A 15,565-nucleotide genomic window follows, 5' to 3' on the forward strand; every position below is an offset into this window, starting at 1 on the left:
AGAGAACTGGGGCATCCACCTTCCCCATGTGCGGCTCTGTGGCGCCCTCTAGTGTCAGCACAGTGATCCGCGTTTTGTAAATGTTTCCAAATAGGTAATTATTAGTACTGAAGACCTTCATCACCTGAAAAATCTGAAGTATAGAGACTCTTATTTTCATTTGGAACATAACAAAAAGTGATCGATGACATTTAGTGCAAGTACACGTGTGAAATGAATATTGTCCTAGCTGCTCGTCCTGGCTCATGTGAGCTGAGGACCCCTCCACAAATGGTCCGCGTTCACCTGCTCACATCCTGTACCAGCCCCTCAGCTGGGCATAATGCAGAGAAATAGAACCTCCTGATTTAGACATTTTTACCACAGTTTGCTACAATGTGTTGCATAGACACCTGTTGTCCTGCTTGCTTACTTTCTTTTAGAAATTAAGCTTTTCACTCATTTCAGAAAAATACTTATTTTTCTTATTTATGTGGACCACATTTTTTCTGAACCAGTGGCCCTCACTAGGGAAAAAACAAAACCCTCATAAGTATTATTTCTTTCCTCCCAGAATTTTTATATTCCTACTTTTATGACAAGTAGGGAGTGTCTGGGCTATGAACTGGCATTGCTATTTCGGTGTGGTTTCTGGAACCCACGGGGCAGGTCCCGTGGGGTAACCTCTGGAGGGGGGCTCAGTGGGCTCCCTCCGCCCCCGAGCCCCCTGCTGTGTGCTGGTGAGACGGCGCATTCACGGAGGCAGAGGACAAAGGTCATGTGGCAGACACACCTGCAGTGTGGCGACTGTCCTCGGGCTGACTCACTCAGGTGCACACAACACAAGCAGCCTGCTTACCTGCATCTCTTACACATGCTCTGTGACCTTGAATTTGGGGAACTGGCTCTGCAGGGTACCTGCTTGTGTGGTGGCTTTGTGGCTTTTGTCGGGCTGTGAGGAGGCAGGGGCGCCAACTGTGTGGCCTCGCAGCCAGGTGGCACTGGTGAGCTGGTCTGCTGGGTTAGGGTGTGTGGGCTTTGGGTAAAGTGGAAGTTACTGATGGCGAAAGCTTCGTCCCTTGTCCATTTGTACGCGAGCAGGTGCTTTGGGTAAGTCCATGGCATGGCTCCTGATGAGTGGCTGTCAGCTGGTGAGCTGTGTCGTTTTGTTCAGCTTTGTTTTCTTCTTCCCATTGTGAGCCCTCCTAAGTAGGGCTGCTCAGGTTCCAGACCCATGAATGACAAAGTTGGGGACAACCACGAGAGCAAGGCCGGCTTCCAGCAAGGGACAGCCGTGCTACCACTCACAGTTATCTAGATGGGGGTCCGGCTTCTCAGATCACGTGGCCCTTGCACAGCTGGAAATACACACACACACACACACACACCTGTCACCACGTCCCCACAGCAGCTCATGCTCACACTGGGAGTCCCGTGGGCTTTGGAAAGAAGGTGCGAGAGATGCATGTGCTTCGAAACAGGAGGACTTGCTGATGGCGGGTCTGAGACCCTGCGAGGGAGGTGTTTTGTGGCGGGTCTTCCAGCACCATCCAGGTTCACCTCTGAGTAACCCTCACTGCCAGGATTCAGAGTGAAAAATCTAACCCCTGTGACTCCAGTGACCCTGGCAGTGATAAGAACCCATGCTCATAAATCAGCCATCAGACATCCCCCATCCATGTCTTAAAGGAGACTTTGAAACAACTCTAAAGAGCGTACTCGCTCTTGAAGCCCGTATGGCTGTCAGTGAGCTGGCTCTTCAGAAGGGATCTGGTGAGGGACACTCGGTGCAGGGGACGGCTGTTCCTGTGAAAGCAGGACAGGCATGGCACACACGCGGTGTCTGTGCATCTCTACCTCGGGTGTGTCCAAGACCACCGGTGGTGCAACTCTGCCCTGGGCCACCACTCTTCCACCCACGTGGCCATTTTTAGAATGATAGGATAAGACTTTTCTTAAGGAAAGAGGTGTTTCAGTCACACTGTCTGGTCTGCACACCTGGCCGAATGCCACTTCCCAGAACGCAGGTCCCCCAGGTGGCCCAGGGCATGTGCACATAGGACAGTGAGCCCCAGTTGGCCACTGCGGCCCCTCCTGGCTGGAAGGAGCGATCTGTCACCCAGTGAGCTCAGAAGCAGTCCTGACAGGGAGGCATCCTCCTCCGGCCTGGCCAAGCCGGTCTGCCCAGCGAGTGCTGCCTGCCGGCGGCCTCGTCCGACCTAAGCAGCTGTGTGCGGCCTGCGGCGGGGAGGGCGCGTTCTCCGCTCTGGCGGGGCCCGGTTTGCCAATCAGCAGACGTGCCGTGGCAGGAAAGATGAAGCGGGAGGATGGTTTTCTCCCGCGAGTCAGCCGGTGGGCGCGGTACCGCACGCACCGACGGTTTCTGCACAGGGCTGGCGGGAGGTGCGGGTGGCAGGGCGCCGTGCCTGCTCTTGTGTCCGCCGCCCCGGCGGGGACCCGAGTCACCCCGTGCCCGTGTCTCCCCAGCGAAGCGGTACTGCAAGAACGCCAGCCCCAGCAGCAGCACCACCAGCAGCTACGCGCCCAGCAGCGGCAGCAGCAGCCTGGGCTGCGGGGGCGGCAGCAGCGCCAGCAGCACGTGCAGCAAAAGCAGCTTCGACTACACTCACGACGTGGAGGCCGCGCACATGGCGGCCACGGCCATCCTCAACCTGTCCACGCGCTGCCGCGAGATGCCACACAACCTGTCCACCAAGCCGCAGGACCTGTGCCCGGCGCGGGTACGCCAGCAGGCGTGGGGGGGGGCGGGGAGGGCGGGGGGGCGGGGGCGGGGCGGGGGGGCAGGGCCGCCCCCCCCCCGCACATCCGGGCGGATGCTTCGTGGCTCCGCCCAGAGAGAGGCTTTGGTAGCATGTGGTCGGTCCGAAGAGGGCGGTTTTCTAATTCAGGAAATGCCAGGTCTTTAGGTTAATATGTATCAGTGGACCTACCTGCTTACGGTCCAGTCATTTCTGTAAACAGGACACTACGCGACCCTCAGTAGCTTCGAATGGCCACACAGAGACTAGAAAGAAGCAATATGCTTTGAACTTGAAACACAAGGAGGGTTGTCCAATAAAAGGTAGGACTGTCCCCTTACCGTGCTCCCGATAGGTCACCCAGGATGAGGGAACAGAGAATGTCAAAATCTGATCTCCACAAGGGCTATTCAGTCATGGGGTGACAGCCAGCTTTAATTAGCTCAGAAACACCACAGAAGCTAAAACAGGAGGCAGCATTTGTGCCGCTGTTACAATTTTGATTTTCTTGTGCCGACAGCAGGGCAGCCTGTTAGGCTGCAGCAGAGAGCTGCCCTGGCGAGGCCACTAGGTGGCCGGGGACTCAGGCGGTGCTCTCAGAGGACGGTGAGCAGGCACATGGGGTAGTCACTTCTCTGCAGAACACTTAGGGTCCAGCTCCATTACCTGGAGCTGCTTGGCCACGCACCATGGCCTTACAACCCTGCCAGTCGTTATAAATAAGTGTAATTTGTAGGAAGGGAAGAAGGTCAGAGATTTCATGTTATACAATGCCTTTTCCTATTAATGTTTTTATTCTTAGATTTGGGGGAAGCATCAGGCGCGTGCAATTTCCATGGTGATCAGGGCTGCTGAGTGCTAGGCCAGCATGGAAGCAATTCTGTAGCAAGAAAAAAAAAAAAGACCATAACCCCTTCCAGTTTTCTTCACTTTATTAAAATTAAACTAAGACGGAGAGCTTTAAATCCAGTATTATGAAGGCTAAATTAGTATGACACTTGGTATCAGTGCAGTGTGACAAAAAGAGTTCAGGCAGACTAGTACCCCATAATTTATCAAGGTACAACCCCAGGATGAGGTTTTAGTCGAGCATCTGCCCTCTGCTGCTGCATCCAGAGGAAAGAGCTGCCAGACATTTGCGTGGGCGGCAGCTTTCACGCCAGCTCTGAAATCACATTTCTGCTCACAAGAGTGTAACTCTGGGAACAAATGTGGAATTGTTAAGGCATTTTGATTTTTCTTCTTCTCTCTCCTTCACACGTCCTTCCTTCTCTCCCTCCTCCTGAGAGACAAGCTCTGAAGAATTCTTGATCTATTTCAAAGCATCTTTTAAAAAAAAGGAACTCACCCTGGACCTCCTCTTTGTTTTTTTTTTAAGCCAGCAGACTAAATTGCTGGTTTGCTGAGGCTGAGCAGGTCAGACCCCAGTCGCTGCAGCAGAGGTGATTTGAACTGCAAATATACATCCCCTGCTCTTAAAATGGAAAATTCTCTCCATCATAGGATTTTGGAGTAGAAAGTACATTCTAGTTCCTTCTCCCTTCTCTCTCCATCCCTCTAATTCTTGTGTTTTCCTCCTTTCCAAGTCTTGAAGTATTTAGCATCATGAAAGCAAAGGAGGATTTCTAAGTGTTTAGTATGTGTAACTTTAAGGATAAATATACATTCTGTATTCATGCACACACATTAAAATTCTGATCTATTAATAGGTTTGAATTAGAATGGAATTGAAATTAGACACTTGTTTGATTTTCTTCTGACCAGGCATGTTTCTAGAAGCAGAGATGTATTGAGATAGGTAACAGATGTGATAGGTGGATAATAGATTAAAGTAGATAGATAAGTGATAGATAAATAAAAGAAATAGATGATAATGACAGATAGACGATAGATAGATAGATAGATAGATAGATAGATAGATAGATAGATAGATAGATGGCAGACAGGTGACAGGTAGATGATAGATCAGCAGAGCAGCGGGGCAAGCAGCCGTGCCTCTGCAGAGCCTGGGGTAACAGAACAAGACCCAGGGCCCAGCCTGCGCCCCTGCACTGTGCTGGCTGCAGGCAGGCCTGCGGTCTAGGGTGGCACCTTGTCACTGTGTCCTTCCGCCCACAGAACCCCGACATGGACGTGGACGAGAACGGGACTCTGGACCTGAGCATGAACAAGCAGAGGCCACGGGAGGGCTGCTGCCCCATCCTGACCCCCCTGGAGCCCATGTCCCCACAGCAGCAGGCTGTAATGAACAGCCGGTGTTTCCCGCTGAGCGAGAGCGAGTGCTGGGACCTGCCTGTGGACTACACCAAAATGAAACCCCGCAGGGCGGAGGAGGACGATTCCAAAGACATCACCGTATGTCCTTTCCCATGAGCCCACCTCTGTCACCCCAGGGAAAGCGGGGTGTCCTGGGGACAAAATGCCGCGGGCACACGCCTAACACACAATGTCATTTCTCTTCACATATGACCTTTAGCTGACGAGAGCTTAGAATGCATTTTTTTGTTACTCAGGAGAGATTTGTGACTAACATTGATGTGGTGAAACAAACCATTGCCTCTTAAGTGATGAATTTTATTTTCTAAACAAGTGTGTTTTCTTACAAACGATTTCTCTAAGAAAAGTACAAACAGCAGAGTTCATTTTTCGGCTGACACGTCGCTATCACACAGGATTGTCCTTACAGATGGACAATTGTAACGAGCCTTAAATAAGTAAATGGCCGACTTTGTGCCAACAAGTAGCCAGCTGTTTGGAGCGAAGGACAGTGGGCTTTCTAAGAAACGTAACTATTCAGAGTACACTCCAGCCGTAAGTCGCTTAACACTGTCACTGAAATCTTTACTGACTACGGTATTATCAAAACACTATGTCAGGAACAGATTTTTAAAGCAGTTACAACTTTCAAATTCAGATTATTAAAATAGGTCTAAAATCCTTTTAGGCTAAGAAAAGAAACGAAGAAAAACTTGTTCTCTATTGGACTGACTTTTTCTCCAGTGCTTGATTCTGAACGTTATGACATCTTCTCTATTCACTGAAAAATGAAAATTCTTAATACAATGGGGGAGACTACTACCATGTTTCCCTGAAAATAAGACCTAGCCAGACCATCAGTTCTAATGCGTCTTTTGGAGCAAGCATCAATATAAGACCGGGTCTTATATTGCGTAAGACCTGATCTTATATTAAAATAAGACTGGGTATTATATTATATTATTATTATACCCGGTCTTATAGTAAAATAAGACAGGGTCTTATATTAATTTTTGCTCCAAAAGACGCATTAGAGCTGATGGTCTGGTTGGGTCTTATTTTCACGGAAACACGGTATCAAAGCATTTCGTACAGAAGCAAGGAGATGGAGAGAAAGGAAACATTAGCTATTTGTAGGAATTGCGGGGAAGGTCCCTGTGTATAAGACCATTCCACCCCAAAGCCTGTGTTATCTTTATTCTTCAAATTGATTTAAGTGTCCAGGAGTTGTAATGCAATAGGGTCTGAGTGCTGAGCTAAATTCCAAAGTATTGTTTCTCTCCTACAGTGTTAAATTGTGACGACCAAATAAGGCATGGTATTTGAAGCTCCAGATTTATTTTAATTAGTATGAAGCCCTCAGAAATCGACAGAAGTATTTTCATCACACACACTGTCTGTCACAGGAGTAAGAACCCAAGTATTCCTGAAACACGTTTGCTGAACGCTGCCATCTATGGGAATTTCTGGGTCACTGCGGTTGGTCCCAGATCCTGCAAAGAAGAAAATGCTGCAAAGGAGTAATTTATAATTGCAGCATGAATCTAAGCTGATCGTCCCTTTCCTGGGGACTCCAAGCACATATGTAGACTAGTTGGCAGTGATGTGTGGCACCGTGCTCTGCATGCTGGTGAGTGTGGGATTGGAGCGTCAGGTGTGGTCACAGGACCTGTAGGTCTGGCCTAAACGACCAGTGGAGGCAGTCCCTGTTACGAGACCACTGTGTCCCTCCATGGGTACAGCCCGTGGAGCCCTGAATAAGGCCCTGCCAGTGACGAGTTAGCGTGATGTCAGGAGTTTAGAGCAGTTGATGAGATCGAGATTGAGGTCTGCCACAGAAGACATACCTTTGAACAAATTTCAGTTTGCATGTTCAGAACAAAGGTACATCTGATTTTAAAGGTAAAGTTGGAAAATGAGAGGCGGCCAGCCCCAGCCCATGGCCGCGTGGTTTTTGGTCTGTGTGTTGAATTATCGTCTTTGTGGCCCTGAAGCTGTGGTTTGCCTGCAGCCAGAAGACTTGGATCCCTTCCAGGAAGCTCTGGAAGAAAGAAGGTACCCGGGGGAGGTGACCATCCCCAGCCCCAAGCCCAAGTACCCCCAGTGCAAGGAGAACAAAAAGGACTTAATAACGTAAGCATAACGTGAGGTGAAATTGTCGCTCTTCTTAACTTTCCCTTTCCTTGGCTTATTTTTAAAAACCGATCTGTATATATGCCTTGCCGTTTGAGCATGTGACATTCGCAGCATATAAATGTCTCAAGCTGCCGGTTCCATAGAGTGACAAGCCGCGTGGACTCGCGTGTTTTAACGATGCGCTGTTACGGAGATGCCATTCTCATTTACTCCCGTGCATTTTGCAGCTTTTCGTTAGGGCGCTTAAGTCCCCATGCAGACATTGCAGCTAAACTGGAAACAATGAAACTTTTTTAAAGTTTTTTTTTTTAAACATACTTACTATTTTGGCTGTTTTTGTTTTTGTTTGGTGGCAGATGTCCAACACCAAGGTGTGATGGGAGTGGTCATGTGACTGGTAATTACGCCTCACATAGAAGGTGTGACTTCATTTTTCTCATGGTGGATTCTGTCTTTTCAATTTATTGTTTTCAGCTTACCTCAACAATGCTGTCAAAGTAAAACGTTGAATTATGTGTCAACCCTTTAAGTGCTGTATGTCGACCTTTAAAAGCATGCCAATTTGTGTGTTGTATAATGTGTTTTGTTTTTAAATGAACTACCTAAATTTGGAAAATTCTTTACAACATTTAAACCAAAGAGCACAAATACTTTATCTTATTTTTAAAGATGGTTTATTAACAGACCTGTTTTCTGAAATTTACATGTAAACCTATGCAGAGTTATTTATACAAAAAAAAAAAAAATTCAATATACAGCACTTGCCCCATCGCTTTCCTGCATTAAACTTTTTAATTTCAGTTTTATGTTGTGTTTGTTCGGGAGCGGAAGCTGCTCAGAGGGGCTTCTCACCTGACTCTTCTGGCCTGTCTTACAGTCTGTCGGGCTGCCCACTGGCTGACAAAAGCATTCGAAGTATGCTGGCCACCAGCTCCCAAGAACTCAAGTAAGATTTAATGAAAATCATTGTTTTACAAATCTATTCACTTTGGAGTAACAAAAAGGCTGTGTCATTTGGAAAGAAAACTGTCTTTACAGAACCACCTGAGCACACGGGAGCGGGTCCTCGGGGTTTGAGCCACTATTCTGGGTGACCCATTCTGCTTTTCCCTCATCATCTCTAGTTCTTTCATATCGTCCTTTCCATGTGGATTTCCCAAAGCATAAGTGTGTTCTCTGCAGATACGCCCGCTCATGGAGAGAAATTAACAATTACTCAAACTCTGAAGAAATGATTGTAACTTAAAAAGTCAAAAATTGATGTTTTGAAAGCCAATAGAAATGATTACTTAAAATATGGATATTTAAGTAGCACTATGACCAAAAGCTACCGTAGTGACAGCTAATTCCTTCAGTGCACTGGGGTCAGGCCCGTGATACTCTTTAGAATGGCAGGAGCTCAGGCAGTTACCTGTACGCACACACGTCTCGGATGGTTTGCTGTCCCTCTCCTCTGCGCCTGTAGCTTCTCTGCATGAATCTGGTCACCACACTTGTACCTCCAGAGCAGGGCGTTCTTCTTGTATGTTCACATATCTGATGAACCGTGGGCAGGTCCTAGACAGGTTTTGGAAGAAGCCGGCACAAGTTACAGGAAGCAGATTAAACCTTCAGTAGTCTAGTCAGAGCAGACATCTGGGTGTGTAAGGAGAGGAAGCCAGGCCTAAAGATGGATCTGCAGCATGATGAGAATCAAGGGCCCCAAAGAGTTGTGTGTCATTACCACCTGTTACAAACATCGTCACCACACATGGCTTGGCTTCCATTTTGTTTGCAAATGGCTCTGTTAGCAATGTAGAGAACATGCTGTTTTCAGACCCGTTTTGACTCCTTTTCCAAGGATCCCAGCCCCGAGCCCTGACCCCATTGCGCCAGGCAGGCTGTCAGAGTGTGGCCTTGTGTTTCACACCGTGTCGTCTCTTCCAGGGTCCCTGTCCAAGGCCCTAGTGCCATAGACCACCTGCTCATGCTCAGTGACCTCCTGAACTAGCCCTCCCACCACCAGCCTCTTGGCGTTGTCGTCATGGCCTGTAGCACCCGGAGAGCATCCTCTCACTTAGCGGCCTTACAGTCTGTAGTGACAGCCACACAGTGCCTCCTGGACAAATAGTTCTTAGGACCTCAGAATGGACAGAATTAGCAAGAACAACTCTTGCTACGACATCTTTTTCACAGCTTGAGACCGTATTTCCCTCATAGTCAAACGTGATTAACTGCATTTGGACCTTGGCCAGCACATCCGAACATGGCACCTTTCCTTTGAGTTTCTTAAGGAGGAATTCGTTGCAAACGTTTGGCATATTTCCAGTTCCAACAGGCCAACTGTAACCAGGAAAATAGCCTTTGCACAACTTGTGTGCGGCATTGCCTCTGAGTGGTCAGTGTGTCAAGACCCCCCAGAGACCAGAGTCATTTTCTAACAGGTCTGGTTTTCATTGCTTTGCATCCTTGACTTTGGGCTTAGAAGTTTACGTTGATCTGAAGTTCCAAGCAGACCTGCCACTTGGTTTCAGCACTTTCTTCTTCCCTTACTTCATCTTGGAAGACGGTGTTTTGGGCCTCACCATAGGCGTCTTCGGAGGGACGCGGTCTGCCCTTCACGTCCTTCAAGCATTGTCAGCGTGGTCCGCTCCCTCCGTCCGCCTCTTCTGAGAGGGGACACCTTGTCTTCCAGAGGGTGATGCCTTTTCCTAACTTTGGCTGATCTAAAAGCCACACTCATTTCTAAACTTGGTGTTTGCAGCAAGTAAACCCCATTTTGATTAACCCTTTCTTAGAAATCTAAACTTGACCAATTTTCTGAAATGGTCCATTTTTCTGTATATTGGATCTTCAAAACTAGGGATTTCAGTTAAATGTATACAGTAAAAAGGTTAATATTTAAATGAACAACTTTTACCTGGTGATGTCTTTCGAAACTGGGGAAACCATAGATTGTAGTGTTTTTCTCTCTGACCTTTTAATTGATAAGACTCCGCCATCCGTCACTCTTGGACGGTCCCAACGTCCTGTTGAGAGGCTTTCCCATCAGCATGGGTTCATCCATTTGAGATGTACAGTAGCTTTCTCTAAAATAGCTCATGCATGTGCTCTTTTCAATGGATTATTCTTTATATATTTGTAAAAGCTTTGGTTGGTTCCCGCTGCAGCAGCCTCTTACCTGACTAGGAGTGAAATTGCTCTATTCATGTAAAGTGTGGCACTCTCTACTTCTTCATGAGGACGTATTCGAAAGTGGGTCCCAATCACCTCAAAAATATTTCTTTATTGTGCATCTGCTAAGAAATGGAATTTTCTGGAATTGTTCCTCTTGTCACTTCTCACACTGACGTTTGACTCACACTGACGTTTGATACTTGGTTAGTGACAGGACATTTTTTTATTTTATAAATTTTATTGGGGAATATTGGGGAGCAGTGTGTTTCTTTCCAGGGCCTTCAATCAGCTCCAAGTGGTCCTTCAATCTAGTTGTGGAGGGCACAGCTCAGCTCCAAGTCCAGTCGCCATTGTCAATCGTTAGTTGCAGGGGGCTCAGCTCACCATCCCATGCAGGAATTGAATGGGCAACCTTGTTGAGAGCTCGCGCTCTAACCAACTGAACCATCCGGGTGCCCCTCCAGCAGCTCAGTGGCAGCTCATTGTCTTCAGTCTAGTTGTGGAGGGCGCAGCTCACTGGCCCATGTGGGAATCGAACCGGCAACCCTGTTGTTCAGAGCTCACACTCTAACCAACTGAGCCATCTGGCCACCAAGGACATTCTTGATCATGGACAGACAACAGGTTTTGCCAGATACACTGTGCGTCTCCAATCCCCAGTCCTCTTAGCCTTCCTGGAATGACACTTTGCTCAGGTCTTATCCATAGCAACACAACTGGGATATTCTCAAAAACAAGTCGACACCTTCATGTCTGATTATGTGCAATATGTAAAGCAAATATGTGTTAAAAAATAGAATGTGTACATGAGTATCATTCAAACTCTGGAACTACTGCTCCCTGGCTCCTAGGCCATCTGATATAGAAAACACAGCCCCGGGGAAAGTGCCACATCTAGGAGGCAGGAGAGGGTCATGCAGCTCAGACAGCCCGAGACTGCAGACACTTTCATGCCCTCACTCAGTGTTGCATGGACATTCCCGATCCTGCCTGGCCATCTGTGAGGTTCCTGGCTGTGACATTCATTGAGACCCCAGGCCAAAAAAAAGAATCAAGTTGTTCAAAGTAGAGTGATTTTGGGTGGAAATTCTGCTTAACATGACCTCCGATTCTGAAAGGAAGTTTCTTCTCTTAAATTTTCATCTTTTCTTCTCTTAAAATTTCATCTGCTAAGATTACCTAAAATTAGTGCCTTGAAAGAGCTTGCAAATCACATGACATCATTGTCGGCCTTTTTTTTTTTTTTTTAAGAAACCAGCCCTCCCAGCCAGGAATTCTCTCCTACTTCCGCATGGTGCTCAGCTGCAGACATGGGCAAGTTGTAGGTGTTCGGGCCACCTCAGTAACCCATTTCAGCCAAATCAAAACTGATTTCAATCAGAGGCTGTTAGCTCTAAAAATGGGCCCCCAAATTGGCCCCTCTTATACTTTGTCCAAATTTAGTCACCTCCTTATTACTCCTACCCTTACGGTGTAATACAAGCTTCCTGTGGGCGGGAAGGAAAGTAGGGTACTGGCTGGTCTTCACAGATGCATCTGATACCCGTGGGGTGGGTGGGGTGCTGCTTTGGGCTCTCTGCCCTGAGAGGTTCTCTTGTGTGCTTCGTGGTTACTAGGTATCCGTCATGGGTGTTTTTAGGTCAGATCTAGAGGAATTTTAACCACACATACCACAAACCCTTTTTAAAACCTGGTTATATCTATTTTAAAATAAACTTAAATCAGAATTAGAATTTTGAATTTAGGCCAAGATAATGCTTTTCTCTGAAGGTTGCTTGTTTCTGGAATTTGCTGGGTTTTCTTGTTCAGCCATAAATGCAGTGAGGGCAGCAGGAGGACTGTTGACCAGATCTGGCAGAGCCTCACTCGGCCGACATCGTCCGTTGTTTAGGGGCAAGAAGTTCGCCCCCTTTTACTGCACACCAGGAGCCTGGAGTACTGGTGCTTCATGTTTACAGCAGTAAACCTCCAGTCTTCGCGAATTACAAATGCCTCGACCGGTGCCTGCTTTCTTTAGCAGATGCTGCATTTCCTTACCGGAGGGTGTGGTCACCTCTGTACATTTAGCTCCTTCAGGACAGAAGTTGCTGAGAGGTCGGTGTCCCCATTGCAAGGGGGCAGGCAGCACATAACCTGTTACTTCAAAGAGCCTCATTCCAGGTAGGAAAGTCATTTTATTCTGCAGCCGGCAGGGCTCCCAGGAAATGCGTGGGTGCAGAGCGTCTGTCTGTGGGTGAGAAGCGCACGCCACGTACCGCGTGCGGCCAGCTAGGCCGCGAGCACCTTCCGGACCCACAGTGGCGCTGCTGATGATGCAACATGTCACTGTCACTGTCACAAAGCCCTGTGCACAGCCTATCTTCTCTGTGAGGAGACATGGAAGGCTCAGACCTATTTTCCAGAGGTGGGGACCGAGTCCTGGGTGGTTAGGTGGCTCAGCCGCGACCCACGGACAACAGGTGGCAGGGACAGAACTTTCACACACATCACGCTACCTCTTCAAAATTTACAACCCTTTAGGCTGTTTCGTGATGGGGAATTCAAGGTTTGTATGTAACTGTGGCTGTGCACAACCGCCCACATACACCCCATGTTCTTTCCTCGAAGCTCTGCACCTCAGTCTGAGGCAGTTTTTCTCCATGACCCACATGGGGAGATCAGCGGGGTCTGGTCCAGTGATGGCTGCTGACCCTCCAGGAACTGCACCACAGGCCTTCCCACAATCTGATAAGCGCTTCTGTCCTCGTCCTCCAGTTAGATTTTCACGTCTGGAAGAGGTTTATAAAGTGTGCAGTAGGCAGTTGGTTAAGAACACCCTACAGTACAGCTTGCTGCAGGTAGGCTTTTACACGGTCATACTAGGGCCATAAAAATAAGTTCCATATAGGAAACAGACGAGCACGATATAGTGAGACTTCCCAAATTAGAGTGTTTGAGGACGACTCCAATTACACGCACACACACACAAGTGAAAAACAAGCCACACCACACCACGCAGATCTCGGCTCACTGAGCTGCTCAGGGAGGGTTATGACAAGAGCCTGTTTCTGTTTCCGTTTGCCCAATACACGTGGTACGCAGCCCCACGCAGGGGCGCCACATGGGGAAGGAGGACTGGGCGCCCCCCCGCCTGCATGTGAACTTGGGTGCTCGCTGTGGTAACTGCGAGGATCTGCCTGCCTCCTTGTAATCGGGCATTGGACCAGACTACTGAGCCTTCTTCACCTTTCCCCAACTGCTTTCTCACACAGACCAACCAGAAACAGACAAAAACTTGGGTGTTTAGTGCACATTCTGAGGAATCTGCTTCATGAACACGCTGCCGGAGCCCAGCAGCATAGAAATGCAATTTAGGGGCTGGTTTCCATCGGCTATGCTTCCCTCCCCCGTCACCCAGGTTTTGATGCAGGTGTTGGTAAGATTCGAGTAAAAATCAGACTTAGGTAATCAAAGGAGGCAGAGACATAGGATACACGTTTAAGAGTCCAAACACACTTTTGAATGAATAGATTCTCTGTGCAAAATAAAATGTAGAGCATAGCCTCTCAGGCCGAGGGGAACATTGTTAACGCCTGTGTGCCTCGGTTTCCTGATCATCCATCGTGGGCTCGTCCTGCTGCCAGGCACACAGTAGGCAGTCAGTAAATACCGTTCACAGCGTTGCCACACAGAGATCCATAGCTCTTTTTAAATTGCTGGGCTCTGTGAAAGCATTAAGCAGAATTCAAAGACGGAAAATGTAAAAGTTAATTTAACGTTTATGAGAGGACTTGGTATTCGTCACCTTTTATGATGTCCTGAAATAAGGACTTTAATTCACTCTCAAGTCTTGGAGTCTCGAGATTGGGAGCACTTTGCACCAAGCCCTTTAATTCAAAAGAAAGATAAGAGACCAGCTTATCTATTAAGAGTCCCTGCTGCGTCGCCCTTGCTAGAAGGTCCCGGAAGCTGTTCCAGGGCTCGGTGGGCTCGCGTGTCCCCCAGTGTGCGTGCTCCCGCAGGAGGTGTTCACACCTGGTTGTCACAGTTCGCGGTACGAGCACCGTTTAGTGCGCACGGCAGCGCTGCCCCCGAGCACCCCGCCGTCGTCCCTGCGCCTCTGCACTCACACCCGTGGCTCTCGGTGGGAGGACGGTTTGGAAAGTCCCTAGCCAGCTCGCTTCCAGGTGGAAGCGGCAACTGTGAGAAGACCTTTTTGGGGAAACCATTAACCGAGCTGTTCCATCCATCCATTCATTTTCCAAATATGTCATCAGCACCCAGAGATGAGATGATCCCTGCCCTCAGAACTGATGGTCAGTGTCTTGAGGCAGACCAGAAAGGAAAAGCAGTTCCAGCCAGAGGCGCCACGTGGGCGGAAACAGAGAGGGGATAAATGTGGTACCGGTCAGGTCGAGTCAAGTCAGGTATGCGGTCAGCAGGCCGCTGGGCTCAGTGTGGAGGAGCAGGCACTGTTCACAGGGCGGCTGCTGGGTCAGCCCAGAGGAGCAGCAGGGCCTGATGGGACGCGTCCTGCAGCTCGGCCATGGCCTGGAAGGGCCAGAGCCTGGACCCTGGACCCATGCAGAGGGGAGGCTAGAGGGGGCTCCTTGCAGGAAACCCCTTGGCATGCGGTGGGTGGCACAGTAGGCAGAGCCAGGCTGGAGTGGAGAAGGCTGGGGCCGGCCTGGCAGGCTGAGTGGGAGGGGACGACCCCCCGCCCCCAAGGGGCTGGTGGGGACACTGCAGACAGGGCAGCCCCTGGGCAGAGCTAGTCATTCAGGTCCCTCTGAGGGGCCAACTTTAAAGCAGTGGCTCATCCCAGGAAGCCTGAGTGTGCACTGCCAGGAAGGGGGTTTTCTCAAGGGGGTGTGGGCTCGGCCTCTGGAAACCTGGGCTTCTTGCTCATGGCAAATGAAATTCTTAAATTGTTCATTGTTATTTCACCACCCATTTTCATCAAAATTAAATAAAACATGATGAAAAGTAGGTAAGATTCTGCGATCCACAACCAGCTAAGTCACAAAATACCTGAAGCCTCATGTTAATGCTTCTGGACCTTTTTCATTGGCTGCTGTGATGAGGGAATTTGACCTCAGAAAACCCCACTCTGGGAAATCAGCTGACTTTTTCTCAAAGATGGTGATTCAATCGGCGTTCGCATTCTGTTTCACCTTCAACCTGTCGTGTGTGCTGCCTTCCTCCTTAGCTCATTTGTTTTGCCACTTGAACAATTCCCACACGCCCTTTACAAAGCAGGGGCTGTGACTGCCCTGTGTTTGTACTCGGAGACTGGAGCC

The 15,565-nt window shown here is 48.7% G+C and overlaps 1 protein-coding gene across 15 annotated transcripts in view; it reads left to right on the forward strand.

Moving 5' to 3' along the window:
• The window catches only part of MYT1L (myelin transcription factor 1 like), a 367,369-nt gene that overhangs the window by 300,209 nt on the left and 51,595 nt on the right, over window positions 1-15,565 (forward strand). For 11 of the 15 annotated variants that reach the window (XM_033124940.1, XM_033124939.1, XM_033124941.1 and 8 more), the window contains 5 exons: window positions 2,467-2,720; window positions 4,857-5,093; window positions 7,006-7,127; window positions 7,487-7,549; window positions 8,008-8,076. In XM_033124940.1, coding sequence (XP_032980831.1) covers window positions 2,467-2,720; window positions 4,857-5,093; window positions 7,006-7,127; window positions 7,487-7,549; window positions 8,008-8,076 — 745 coding nt within the window. The remainder of the gene's footprint in view (window positions 1-2,466; window positions 2,721-4,856; window positions 5,094-7,005; window positions 7,128-7,486; window positions 7,550-8,007; window positions 8,077-15,565) is intronic. The other 4 variants (XM_033124947.1, XM_033124949.1, XM_033124950.1 and 1 more) reach the window with 1 other exon arrangement.

This window comes from Rhinolophus ferrumequinum, chromosome 13 (genome assembly GCF_004115265.2).
Source record: "Rhinolophus ferrumequinum isolate MPI-CBG mRhiFer1 chromosome 13, mRhiFer1_v1.p, whole genome shotgun sequence".
In the NCBI taxonomy this organism is placed as follows: Eukaryota; Metazoa; Chordata; class Mammalia; order Chiroptera; family Rhinolophidae; genus Rhinolophus; species Rhinolophus ferrumequinum.